Raw genomic sequence first — 13,826 nt, 5'->3', positions numbered from 1 at the left:
TGGTGGTCGAGCGGGAGAGTCGTTCGACCAAAGAGGCTGAACTTTAAGGCCAAGTGAAGCGCCTTGAAGGGAATTAGAGGCTTCGCGCGACGCCCTGAAGACCTACCAGGAGGCCGAGCCGGGTCGCTTTGCTGCCATGAAACATCAGTACCTCCGCTTGGAGCCATTTTTGAAGAAGGCGACCAACCGGATCGTCCACTCGTTCGAACTGGCCATCGATGCCACGCTCGTCCAGCAGAAGGCGAACGACCACCTTCTTGAAGCTTTCTCCGATAAGGATGTCAACCAAGTCCAGCTTCTCGAGGCTATTCCCGACGAGGCCTTTGACTGTATTGAGTGAGCGAGGGGTCGATAGAGTGTTTTCTGTAAGCCTTAACTGTATTCCTGCCGCTCGGCAGCGTTTATTAATGAAATCTTTTTGCGTCTTCTTCATATGCTGTTTGTGTTAATGTACATACTAAAAGCCTAGTTTTTTGTATAAACATTTATTTAGAAATAAAGAATCACAATGGTCAAATACCTACATTTATTTGTTAAGTGTAATTGTTTAATTAATTTATATTGTAGATAACATGGTGTGTGGTGTCACACACAGAAGATCATGTTATCAGTTCTTTATAAATTATAAATAGTTGCTCACGACTAAGATTGAAAGGAACAAACCATTGAAATAGTCGTAGTGTAATTAGGTATTAGTTTACCTTGACTAATAAATTACACTAGTACACTCTGAGTGTATTGAGTAGGACCATTTGAGGTAAGTTCTTTTTATACTGACTTGATAAAAGAACTAGACCTTAGTTATTATGGAAGTGTGCGCTCTTAATCCTAATATAATAACAAACACATATATTTAATATTTATTTCTTTGACTTATCAATGGATGAGATTTAGCTCGATAAATCAATAAGCCCGATAAGTTGGGAAATGATATTACTTATAGTGTGTGTTGTTGATTATAGAAGGAAACTGTGTCCTAGTAATCTAGGTTGAGAATGTCCCCAAGAGGAGCTCATAAGGATTGTCATGTTAAACCCTGCAGGTGGATTTAGTCCGACATGACGATAAAGTTGGGTGGTACTACTCTTGGAACTAGATATTAATTAAGTGAGTTGTTAGTAACTCATTTTAATTAATGGACATTCGATATCTTAAACACAGGGAGACTAATACACTCATAATAAGAAGGAGCTCAAATATAATTTGGGATTGGTGCGGTAGTTCAATAATAATTTTTTAGTGGAATGAATTATTATTGATGAAATTAAGTTATGTGTTCGGGGTGAACACAGAATGCTTAATTTCATCGGGAGACCAAAACCAATTCCTCCTCTCGGTCTCTATCATAGCCTCTTAATTATAGAGTACTATACCCACCTATACCCACCTTCTTACCCATCCTATAGGGGTCGTCCAAGCTAGGGTCGGCCAAAAGCATGGTTCATAGGTTCATGAGGTGGCCGGCCCTAGCTTGAACCCAAGCTTAGGTGGCCGGCCCTATTAAAATAAAAAGTAATTTTATTTTTAAAATTTTTCTTATGTGGATTCCATGGTTTTAAAGAGAGTTTAAAATTTAAATCTTTCCTTTTATAGCTTTCTACAAAAGATTAAGAAAAGATTTGAAATCTTTCCTTATTTGTAGATTGAAAGGTGGATTTTAATTTTAAGAAAACTTTCCTTTTTAAACCATGTTCATGTTATAAAAGAGAGTTTAAAAATTAAATATTTCTTTTATAAGTTTCTACAAAAGATTAAGAAAAGATTTGATATTTTTTCTTATTTGTAGATTAAAAGGAGATTTTAATTTTTAGAGATAACTTTCCTTTTTGAAAATTATCCACATATTTAAAAGAAAGATTTTAATTTATAAAAATTCCTTTTTATAATCCACCATGAAGGGAAAAATTATTGGAGAAATTTTTATAAATTTTCAGAAACAAATTAGGAAGTTTTAATTCTTGTGTTAATTAAAACTCTCCTTGTTTTGTTTTTAAAAGTGGCCGGCCATTACAAATTGAGAAGAGAAAATTGTTTTTAATTAAATAAATTTTCCTTTTCATGGCAAAAGAATTAAGGAAGTTTTTATTTAAATTTTCTTATTTGTCAAAGCCAAGGATTATAAAAGAGAGGGTAGAGGTGCATTCATGGGTGACAACTATATTCTATTTTTCTCCTCTCTTTTTCTCCTTGGGTGTGGTCGGCCCCTCCTCTTTCTCTCTTTCCTTTCTTGTGGTCGAAACCTCTTCATTGGTGGAGTTGCTTTGGTGGCCGGATCAAGCAAGGAGAAGAAGGAGAGAAAGGAAGTCTAGTCTCTAGCATCCCTTGGAGCATTGGTGGTGGACGAACCTATCCATCAAGAAGGACTCTTGGTGGCCGAAACCTAGAAGGAAGAAGAAGGTGCTTGGTGGTTCTCATCTCGGAAGATCGTTACCCACACAACGTCCGAGGTTAGAAGAGGAATATGGTAGAAGATCAAGAGGTTATTTGCTTACAAAGAAATGTATAACTAGTAATTGTTTTCCGCATCATACTAGTTTTCTTTGTATAGTTATTTTTGGAAATACCAAACACAAGAGGCATATGATTCTAGAGTTTTCGGATTTGTGTTTCTTTTGTTTTATTTTTCGAATTTGTGATTCGATTGTTCTTTTTGGTTAAACCTAGAGTTATATAAGGAAATTAAATATTAGCTTTCCTTAAAAGGCTTTGTCTAGGCGGTGGTGGTTGCTCTATCCAAGAAGGCCATGTGCCTCGCCATGCAGTCCTGGAAGCCAATTTTGGAAATTAATATTTAATGGAATTAATAACATAGGTGGATTTGAATCAATAATGTTAAGTTCCGCTTGCGATTCAAATCTAAACCAATAAGAACAGATAAGTTAAATTTGGAATCAATGATGTTAAGTTCCGTCTGCGATTCCTAATTTAACTTCTAAAGAACACAATAGGTTATTTAAGGAAAGGTTCGACACTTGTACAAAATTTTTTGTATAGTGGAACCGGTACGATTTTCCTAGGACTAACCAACAATTGATATCAGAGCTAGGGTTTGCCTCTGTGTGTTTGGTTTTCAAATAGATTATGCACATGTCATATATAATTTAGACAGGATAATAGTAGGATGTGCTAACTTTGTGGTTGCAGGCTCCAACTATTATGACATATAGATATTGTGTGTGATTGGACCCTTGGACATGTCAAGGGCATTTTATTGTGTGTGCATAATTGTAATATTAAATACAGTAGGAGCTGTATTAGTTTTTAGAATTTTACTTTTTTGTTCGATCTAGAATATATGTGCATTCCTTATGGAATATAGGATCGATGTATGTAAAATTCTATATTTGTCGCGGATCGTATCCTTGCGAGGCGTGGTGCTATCGGAGGACCAGAGGCGCAGTGGAATAAGAAGCAAAATGGATGCGACAACTCGACCCGATGGTGGTGGCTATAGATGGCAGCAACTAGGGTTGGAGCACACGGAGGACAGTGATGAAAATGCCATAATAGTTGGAAAATTAATTTCTAAATTTATTGCTTTTATTTACTGTGTGTGTACATGTGTTATATGCGGACTCAATTCTGACTTCAACAGGGATGACTACTTCACCTCCATAAACCAAGTGGAACGGGGTCACTCCCGTCCCTTCCTTAGGAGTCATGCGGATTACCCATAACACTCCAAAAAGTTCGTCAACCCAGCTGCCTCCGACGTGGTCGAGCCGGACTCGAAGAATTCGTAGAATCTCCCAATTGGCGACTTCAGCCTGTCCGTTGCTCTGGGGATACGCTACGGAGGTGAAGGCCCGTTGAATCCCGTACCCCTCGCACCATTCTTTGAGACACTGCCCGACGAACTGTCTCCCGTTGTTTGAGACGAGCCAACACGGAATTCTGAACCAACATATGATGTGCCACCAGATGAATTTCTGAACCATCTGCTCGGTTATTCTAGCAAGTGGCTTGACCTCGACCCATTTGGAGAAATAGTCTACCGCGACGAGCAAGAACTTTCGTTGGTCAGTCGCCATGGGGAAGGACCCTACTATATCCATGCCCCACTGATCGAACGGGTAGGATACTGTGGACATCGTCATTTCTTCCGTTGGTTGGTGTGAGAGGTTGTGATACTTTTAGCAGGACAGACAGGTGGATACTGTCCGAGCAGAATATGCTTAGAGGGTTGGCCAAAAATATCCAGCCAGCAGTATCTTTCTGGCCAATGACCGACCGCCTGGGTGTCCTCCGCAAGTTCCCTGATGCACCTCCTGTAAAATATAATCGATGTCTTCTGGTCCGACGCACTTGAGTAGGGGTCGGGAGAAAGCTTTCTTGTACAGTTGATCCCCGATCAGCGTGATCCCTGCTCTCCTTCTCAACAGGTGGGCTTCCTCCCTATTGGACAGCGTAATTCCTGACCACAGGAACTCTATTATCGTTGTCCTCCAATCATTTGGGAAGGTGAGTCCTTCCATCCGGTCAATGTATGCCACCAGAGATACCTGCTCGATCGACTGCGATATAACAATCGACGATATGGAGCTAGCTAGCTTAACCAACTCATCCGCCACTTGGTTTTCCGCTCGGGGTATCTTCTGAACAATCACCTCCCTGAAGTTGGCCTTTAGCTTTTCAAAGGCCTCAGTGTAGAGCCTGAGTCGAGTGTTGCTTATCTCGAATGTTCCTGTGAGTTGCTGAGTAGCTAATTGGGAATCCGAGTGAATCAGGACCTTGATCACCCCGACATGCCGAGCGGCCTGCAGGCCTGCTATAAGTGCCTCGTATTCGGCTTCGTTGTTGGTTTCCTGATAGTCTAACCAAACGGACAGATGCAACCGCTCTTCCCAAGGAGAGATCAGTAGTACACTGATTCCGCTTCCTTACCGAATGGACGATTCGTCCACATATATCCTCCAAGTGGCTTCTGGCTCGGGATTCTGTACTTCAGTGACAAAGTCCGCCAAGGATTGTGCCTTGATGGTCGTTCGGGTTTGGTACTGTATGTCGAATTCACTTAGCTCCGTTGTTCATTTGATCAGCCGCCCAGACGCCTTTGGATTAAGAAGAACTCTTCCCAAAGGGTTGTTGGTCATTACCACTATTGTGTGTGTGAGGAAATATGGGTGAAGCCTCTGAGTGGCGAGCACCAAAGCAAAGGCAAGCTTCTCGAGACCAGTGTAGCGAGATTCAGCATCTTTTAAAATATGGCTCGGGAAATACACTGGTTGTTCCTCGTCGCTCGGTTGCACCAACGCCGAGCCGACAGCGTGCTCGATTGAGGACAAATAAATGTGAAGCGGCTCGCCGGCAAACGACTTAGCCAATACAGGCAGAGAATTCAGATATGCTTTTAGTTCCTCAAAAGCCATGTCGCATTCTTTGTCCCATTGGAACTTAGTAGCTCGGCATAATATCTTGACGAAAGGAAGACTCCGATCGGCAGATTTGAAGATGAATCGAGATAAGGCAGTTATCCGACTGGTGAGGCGTTGGGTTTTCTTCAAATTCCTTGGCGGCGGCATATTTTGTAGTGCCCTCACCTTACTGGGGTTCGCCTCGATGCCTCGCTCGGTGATGATATAGCCGAGGAATTCTTCCCCCTTTGTGCCGAACAGACACTTGCTCGGGTTTAGCTTGATTCCGTATGCGCGGAGTGTCTGACAAGTTTCCTCTATGTCGGTATAGTGATCAGGGCTTGGAGGGACTTGATGAGGATATCGTCGACATATACCTCCATGTTTCATCCGATCTGCTCCCGGAACACCTTATTCATAAGTCGCTGATAGGTTGCTCCGGCATTCTTGAGTTCGAACGACATAACGTTGTAACAGTACGTGTCATCCGCCGTGATGAAGCTCACCTTCTCTTGATCCTCCCGGACGAGCGACACTTGATGATATCCCTGATATGCATCTAGCATGCATATCAGCTCGCACCCCGCTGTGGAGTCCACCATTTGGTCTATCCTCGGCAATAGATAGAAGTCCTTTGAGCAAGTCTTGTTGAGGTCTCGAAAGTCGATGCAGATCCTCCACTTGTTGTCAGGCTTAGAGACCAGCACCACGTTTGCGAGCCAACTCGGGAACTGGACCTCTCGGATGTGGCCAGCTTCCAGTAGCTTTTCTACTTCGGCTCAGATGATCTGATTCTACTCGGCATTGAAATCCCTTCTCCTCTGCTTCACTGGACTAGCGTCTGGTCGGACGTGAAGCTCATGCTGTGCTACGCTCAGGGAAATGCCAGGTAATTTATGTGTGGACCAGGCGAAGACATCATGATTTTGCTGAAGGCATTTAATCAGCTTGATCTTCTGCTTAGCCTGCAGGTCGACCGCTCTGAAAGTCGTTGCATCCGTCCGGCTAAGGTGTATCTGCACTTTTTCTTTCTCTTCATAAACTAGAGTAGGAGGTTTTTCGGCTATGGCGTTTACCTCGTGTCGGGAATTTTCCGAGCGGACTTAGCTTCCGCCTTCACCATCTCGACGTAGTAGCGTTGGGCAGCTAGTTGATCCCCTTTGATTTCCCCTACCTGGTCTTTTACGGGGAACTTGATCTTCTGGCAATAGGTCGAGACTACTGCCCGGAATTCATTGAGAGTCGGTCGGCCCAGGATGACGTTATAGGCTGACGGGGCATTCACGACGATGAAGGTGGTGGTCCTGGTCCTTCGGAGCGGCTCCTCTCCGAGTGATATAGCCAACCTTGTCTGACCGATCGGCTGGACCTCATTGCCGGTGAACCCATACAAAGGGGTCGTCATCGGTAGCAACTCGACCCGGTTGATCTGGAGCTGGTCAAAGGCTTTCTTGAAGATGATGTTGATCGAACTCCCTGTGTCAATAAATATGCGATGAATAGTGTAGTTGGCAATTACCGCATAGATGATGAGGGCGTCGTCGCGCGACACTTCAATTCCATCAAGATCCCTAGGACCAAAGCTTATTTCGGGCCCGCTCACCCTCTCTTGGCTGCATCCTACAGTATGGATCTCCAATCACCTAACATATGACTTTCGGGCTCGGTTGGAGTCTCCGCTGGTCGGTCCACCAACTATGATGTTGATTTCACTTGAGCGGTGTTGCTTCGGTTTTCCTCCTCCCGAGCGGAGTGCCTGACTTGCTCGTGTGAGGCTGGGGCGCGGTCGTCACTCCTTGCTTGAGGATGATGCCGCCGCTCGGGTGACCGTCTGATCTCCTCTCGCTGTCCGATACTCGACCACCTATACTACAGTTCGGGGGAAGGCGATCGGCGGCGATAACTCCTGGGAGTCGGCTGGGCGACTGCAAGGACTCCGCGACAGTCACGGGTGTTGTGGGTTGCGGATTGATGGAAGACACAAAACATAGGAGTCCATACCTTTCCCTTGGGCCTTGGCCGTTCGACCGCCACGTGTTAGACGGCGTGTGACCTTGCCTCCTGATGTGGTCGTGCCACATCGGCTCGGGGCCCTCTTGGAGGCTGGTGGCTGGTCAGCGGCCTTCGTTCGGCATGCACCAATGGTTTTGATGCCATTTATTTTCTTTGCACCGCCTGCGCTTCCTCTACGTTGATATACTCGCTGTCCTTCTTCAGCATATGGTCGTAATCGCAGGGCGGCTTCCTAATGAGCGAGCGGAAGAAGTCCCCATCGATGAGCCCTTGGGTGAAGGCATGCATCATAGTCTCGGATGAGACTGTGGGGATGTCCATGGCCACCTGGTTAAAGCGTTGAATATAAGCCCATAGAGTCTCTCTTGGTCCTTGCTTCATAGAGAACAGACTGATGCTGGTCTTCTGATAGCGCCTGCTGCTTGCGAAGTGGTGGAGGAAAGTCGTCCTGAAGTCCTTGAAGCTCTGAATCGACCCATCCGGCAACCTTCGAAACCAATGTTATGCTGAGCCGGAAAATGTGGTTAGGAAGACTCGACACTTAACTCCATCCGTGTATTGATGAAGGGTTGTTGCGTTGTCGAATTTGTCGAGGTGGTCGTCCGGATCAGTTGACCCATTGTATTCGTCGATCGCCAAGGGTGCATAATGTCTTGGTAGAGGATCTTGTAGAATTGCCTCGAAGAATTGACGATTGATCTGCTGGGGGGATGAGTCAGCTTGGGGCGCTTTACCCTTTCTCATATCCAGAGCGGGAGCTTCGTCTGATGAAGACCGATCCCGATTCACTTGCGCGATCTTAGATGGCGTTTGGAACAAGGCCCGGTGGAAGGGAATTGGGGCGGGCGGTGCCTCCACCTGCGTGTCGGTCGAACCTTTGTTTTGTCCCCATATGGAAAGTTGTTCCAGTCAATCTTCTTGCGCCGCTCGACCTCCAGACGCTGAGGTTGCTTGTTGCACCATCCGATCAGCTAACGCCTTCTGTTGCTACTCTATTATCTTGGCCGCTCATGCCTGTATGAGCGCGTCGAGTTCTTCTGGAGAGAGTGTCACAGTGTGCTGTCGTCCATCTTCTTCCATCTTCTTGGCTCGGATTCAAGTACGTTCCCACAGACGGCGCCAAATTTGATCCTGTCCGAGAACGGAGTCGATGGACGCTGGGGATGTGGCGCTCCTGTTGACTAGTCGAAGACCCTGAAGACGTAGGTCACCTGCTGACGTGGACCTGCAAACACAGTGCCAAACCGGGAAGGGGTTCCGCCCTCCGACGCTCAAGTAAGATCTCTAGTGAAAAAAGAGCAGAGCAAAGAAGAAACGAGAACTGTAGCTACAGTAAAGAAGTGAGCATACCTTCGTCGAAGTCTGGGGTTCCTTATATAGGGATCCCTAGAGGCGCGCGCATGCCCCTCGAGGCGTGCACACTCCTCAAAGCATACCTGGAATGGATGTGTCAGAAAATCATATCTGACGTCATACCTTAATAGCACGAGCATATCTCTGATGTGATAGTGGAAGTTTCTACCGTACGATTCTCTATCTGACCATGCCGCCCACCATGCCTATTGTCGGCAGCACTGGTTCCTAGGAAGATATCGCCAACTACTCCCTTTGTCCTTTACCGGGTCGAGCGGAGGAACTGCTTGGCTAGCACCTTCCCCGGGCCGAGCGGAGGAACTGCTCGGCTAATGCCCTCCAGGCGACACTAAGGTCGAACTGATTTGGGTGTCCGCTCGGCCGGTGATTTGATGTCCGACTCCACCCTGTCGGGTGAGGGAGCCCTAACTGCCGGGTTGATGTCGTGTCCCTTGTTAGCCGAGCGGGACGGCCGCTCGACCTTCATCTCTTCCCGCTTTGCCTTACGAGCATCAGAAACTTGGTGTCAGGTCGAGTTGTCGAGATGCCGGGTCGGCTATTCTTTTTGCCGCTCGGGAAGGTATCTTGCCCGATCGGACGCCTACCCTGGGTGTTGACCATTTTGACTTCCTACCGGGCGGGTCACGTCTTACCACCGGATCAGTTACCTAATGAAATCACATGCAGAATTAGAGAATATCTAAATGCCTATGAGTTCTGGACTCGACTGACCAAGCTTCACGAGGAGCCGATGGAGCTAGAGGATTAAGTCGAACCAGATATCATATCTGAGTCTAAATCCCTAGAGTCATCCTCAGAATTAGACCAAATCAGCTTTCACTACAAGAAATTTTATATTTAACCACACCTAATAGACAATAGTTTTTCGAGAAACTGTTGTCTTTTTGCCATTTAACAACGGTTTTATTGAAAACCGTTGTTGTTCACCATAATTTTTTTTAAATGACAAAGGTTTTTAAAAAACTGTTGTCTAATGTATGTCAAAGACAACGATTTTTAAAAAATTGTTGTCTAATGTATATCAAAGACAACGGTTTTAAAAAACTGTTGTCTTTTAGCGTTGTTTGCATGATAATATACAACAGTTTTATTAAACTGTTGTCTATTGAATGTTGTTGAATCCCAAAAAAATAATAGTTTTTTTTAACTTCACAAAAAAAAACTCACGAACAAAGAGTTTTTTTGTTCGCGTGAGGTTAGGTCACTGATAATGAGCATTTTTATTAGTTATTTTGGCTCTTAGACTTAGTATTTTTACCTTCTCACAAGCTTAATTTGGTGTTTATATTATATTTTGTGAGTAGGAATTCATTTTGGACTTAATTATAAATTTTCTATAAATTGTGGAATTTAATTGCATATTTTGATGTGATTTTGTAGGAAATTCAAAGAGTCATGGATTAGGGTTGAACCGGATCAAATTTGGCTTGATTTGGAGGTCAAATGAGAAAAATCAAGCTAAATTAATGTGGACCGTTGATCAAGATCCAGTGAAATCCTGCCCCTTCATTCAGATCTAAGTGATCTAGCCTTTCATCATGATTTAAAGCGATCTGGACCGTTGATCAACTTACCCTTAACCCAAAACCCGAACCCATTAAGAAAACCCACCTCCCCTTTTCTTCCTCACGCACGGAACAGAACCCTGGAATCCCTCTTCTCGCGCAATTCTCTTCCTCGCGCCAAGCTAGGGCAGCGGCGACAACTCCCCACACCACGCCTCCTTCTTCTTTCTTCTCTCCGGTCGGCGGCTTCTCCTTTGCTTTCACTGCCGCCGGCCGGCCAGCCAATACAGTCCACTCTTTTCTTCTTCTCAGATTCCAGCGATGAGCGGCAGCAACAACTCGGCAGGGGGCAGCAACCTTCGGCGACAGATCCGACCAACTCCACCTTGCCGGAGGGGTTCTCCGGCAAGAACCTTCACCTCCGGACGTTCTTCCTTCACTCCTGCCTTCTGGGGTTCAGGCGGTAGCAAGAAGAAGGCAGCAAACGGATTCATCTCCATTTCCGATCAGGTTCCAGCAGAGGGGTTCTCGCTGGAGGATTCGTTCATCGTCCCCATTTGTGTCGAAGAGTGCAGCGACCAGCACCACCACAATAACCTCCCTAGCCCTCCGAGAGAGATATCAGATAGGGCTCGAGGGTAAGTTGTTTTTAGTGCTAGATTTGTGTGGACTTGATTGTATACATTGTTTGGGATGTTGAGTTTGGTTGTGTGATCGTTTATTACAGATCCGTCCGGCCAAAAAACATATGCTTCCTTCTCAACCGCCAGCCGCAACTCCCCCACCGCGCCCTCACCGAGAAGTACCCTGACGCCTCCTCCGCCGACGGCGAAGACGATCCCCTCCACTTCTCTGTGACTCTTCAACAGTCTTTATGCTGCCTATGCTAGAACTGATAACTTCCATTAAAATCAAATGATTTCTCCCTTTTGCAGTAACATCCATTTAGTTCTTCGCTTCTGACTGATTAATATCTTTCTAGTTCCTTTGCTTTTTGAATTTTGGTGTATATGCAAGATCCAATGATTTTAAATCACATTTTCAGATTTGACTTAATGTGTAGTGTCCATCTCCATTCAATCCCTTAGTAGATCAAGAATGTCATGCTATAGAATGTACCTCTTTTTTATTGGAGAAGATGATTCTGTTTCCATTTTGATATCAGGTTCATAAGCAGGGTGTTGCACTTGGAAGATCTGTTGACTTGACAAAGTTTGATGGTTATGACCAATTAATCGAGGAGTTAGATCAGCTATTTGAATTCAAAGGAGAATTGATGGCTCCAAATAAAAATTGGATGATTGTATTTACTGATAATGAGGATGATATGATGCTTGTTGGAGATGACCCTTGGCAGTAAGCATGCTTCTACATTCCTAATGTTCTTCTCTTATGTATATATATCTTCCATTTTCTATGTATAAAGTGGATATGTTGACAACTGGTGTTGTATAATTTTCTGCAGGGAATTTTGTGCTATGGTCCGTCAGATTTTTATATACACAAAAGAGGAGGTCCAGAAGATGGATTCAAGTACCTTGAACCCAAAAAATGAAGATTGTCCTGATATGAAAGAGAATGTCAAGGAAACAAAAGGCAGTCAATCTGCATCATCATCTAATTCAAAAAACTCATAGGCTTATCCTGCAATGTAAGTAGGAATCTCTTTTTGTTTAATATAAATTACCGTGATAATCATTTTATCCCATCATTTCCCAGGTTATTGAGATGTTTTATTTGAAAACTATGATAGGTTAGGTCCTTCTCCATTAATTCGACATTTGAAAGATAACTCCAACAGTTAATCCCCGAGTACTTCATACTCATATTACAGCTAGTCAAGTATTTATACAACATGTTATCTGTCAATGAAAATTAAACTGCATCCTTTGCAAGAAAGACTGACAACTAGAAAAATAGTTCAATATCGCTACTAGTATTTCATGTTTGGAAATTGATTTAAGCGAGAAGTTTGCAGGCTGACGACATCTTTGCCATGTGCAATTCAATCTTTGTAGGATCTTGAAGCACAAACAAAGTGATTGTTTGAGCTTTATCTAAGTGATTGTTTGAACAGTTTTATAGCATGCATCTTGACAATTAATATAATTTTGAAGATCACTATCAAGGAAGAATGTTCAAAGGAAAGTAAAGGCTAAGGAGAAGATCACGTAATTAACTACACGGGTAGGTTTCCGTAAGAATTCAACTTTTTCTTGATCTATTCTTATGTAGTCCATGGTACACATTAAAGATTTCACTGTAGCTTATTTCCAGTATTCTAACATGTAAATTAATACACTTCTGTGGATCCTCCAAACAATCTAAGTTGTGATGGATTGATATCCCTTTATGTTCCAAACCTTTGTTTTTTTTTTGGAGCTTGTAATTTTCATTGCAAACAATCCATATGGTGTATGAATTACATTCAGTCCAGTATAAACTTAGCACTTTCGCTTCAGAGGCAATTTATGGGTTTTATTCTACAATCATGTTTACTAATTGATCAGATTGATTAAGAAGAGCGTTGGAGTAGCTTGGTAAATTTGTTTTGCTAGGTTATGATAAATTAGCATTCAGCAGAATAGATGTTTGGATTTCTTCTTCAAATCACACAGTAATATTTCTCTTGTCATTGGTGAAACAATCAATCCACTCTCATTATAACTTCCACAACAGAAAATTTTATGTTATTTGCCTACTACCAATGCAGTTTAATTGATTTTACATTGACTGAACAAGGTTGATTTTATTTAGGTATCAAACTCTCCCATTTGTTTTAGATATTACATGTCTTGTTTGTTAATTTCTCCAAACCATTATTTCTCAATTTGTTAACAAGGAAACTCATGTTAGCATAGTCATGATCAGAGCCTAATTATAGTTTATAATTATCTGAGTGTTATTGATTAACTGTTCTGTCCTTTCTTTTGGTTCTTTTTTTTAAAAAAATTTGTGCACTCATTTAGATGGTTTATTATTCTCGTTGTGATGAATTCAGGTCTAGTGAAAATACTGAAGAAGTATGACAAGAGAACAGGAGCACTTATCAGGCAGCCCTTCATCGAAAAGGTGCTGCAGCAGCCAATCTTTACAACTGATCTCCTATACAAACTCGTGAAGGAGTGTGTGGCTATGCTCGACCACCTCTTCCCCAGCAACAACCTGTCAATTTCAGTAGAATGCGACGGACAAAATGGAGTGCCAAAGCCGGCACAATCAGGTGGGAGGGTTCCGGAGTTGGAGGAGATTAAATATATGCAGAGCTTATACATGAAGAGCACTGTAGCAGCGCTGCGGTCCTTGAAACAGAATAGGAGCAAAAGTTCAACAGTCAAAACAGATTAGAAAATCTCGTGTTATATTGTTCTACTTTTGCTTTAATAGTGTTATCATTTTGTTGGTTGCTTATGAAATTTTGTTGGTTGCTTATGAAATTTCTTCAGAATGTTATAGATATTATTTTTGAATGTTAGAAAATTGTATATTAAATTTTATTTTGAAATTTAGTATTTTGAATGATTTATAATATTGGAAAATTGTGTATTAATTTTTTTTTTTTTATCTAAAAAAGACAACG

The 13,826-nt window shown here is 43.1% G+C and overlaps 1 protein-coding gene across 5 annotated transcripts; it reads left to right on the top strand.

Moving 5' to 3' along the window:
* The first annotated feature begins 11,241 nt into the window (after positions 1 to 11,241).
* On the top strand, positions 11,242 to 13,619 carry LOC122027320 (SPX domain-containing protein 1-like). Of its 5 annotated transcripts, none has more exons than XR_006124364.1 (5): positions 11,251 to 11,602; positions 11,712 to 11,897; positions 12,225 to 12,433; positions 13,248 to 13,318; positions 13,428 to 13,619. XR_006124364.1 is itself a non-coding variant. In XM_042586264.1 (3 exons), exons 2-3 carry the CDS (start codon positions 11,825 to 11,827, stop codon positions 13,592 to 13,594), a joined length of 420 nt encoding a protein of 139 aa, XP_042442198.1. In that variant the 5' UTR covers positions 11,242 to 11,602; positions 11,712 to 11,824; the 3' UTR covers positions 13,595 to 13,619. The 5 variants fall into 5 exon arrangements, 1 of the variants encoding a protein (XP_042442198.1); XR_006124365.1 differs by having other exon boundaries at positions 11,253 to 11,602; positions 12,265 to 12,443; XR_006124363.1 differs by having other exon boundaries at positions 11,257 to 11,602; positions 12,364 to 12,433.
* Positions 13,620 to 13,826: the final 207 nt, after the last annotated feature.

This window comes from Zingiber officinale, chromosome 10A, assembly GCF_018446385.1.
Source record: "Zingiber officinale cultivar Zhangliang chromosome 10A, Zo_v1.1, whole genome shotgun sequence".
Lineage (NCBI taxonomy): Eukaryota > Viridiplantae > Streptophyta > Magnoliopsida > Zingiberales > Zingiberaceae > Zingiber > Zingiber officinale.
The sequence above is the reverse complement of the archived record's forward strand: the minus strand, read 5'-3'. Positions and strand labels throughout refer to the sequence as shown.

Coding starts and splice junctions, on each gene's coding strand:
- LOC122027320 (XM_042586264.1), top strand. CDS start 11,825: ATGTCAAGGAAACAAAAGGCAGTCAATCTGCATCATCATCTAATTCAA. Junction 11,898..13,247: donor TCATAGGCTTATCCTGCAAT/GTAAGTAGGAAT, acceptor TGATGAATTCAG/GTCTAGTGAAAATACTGAAG.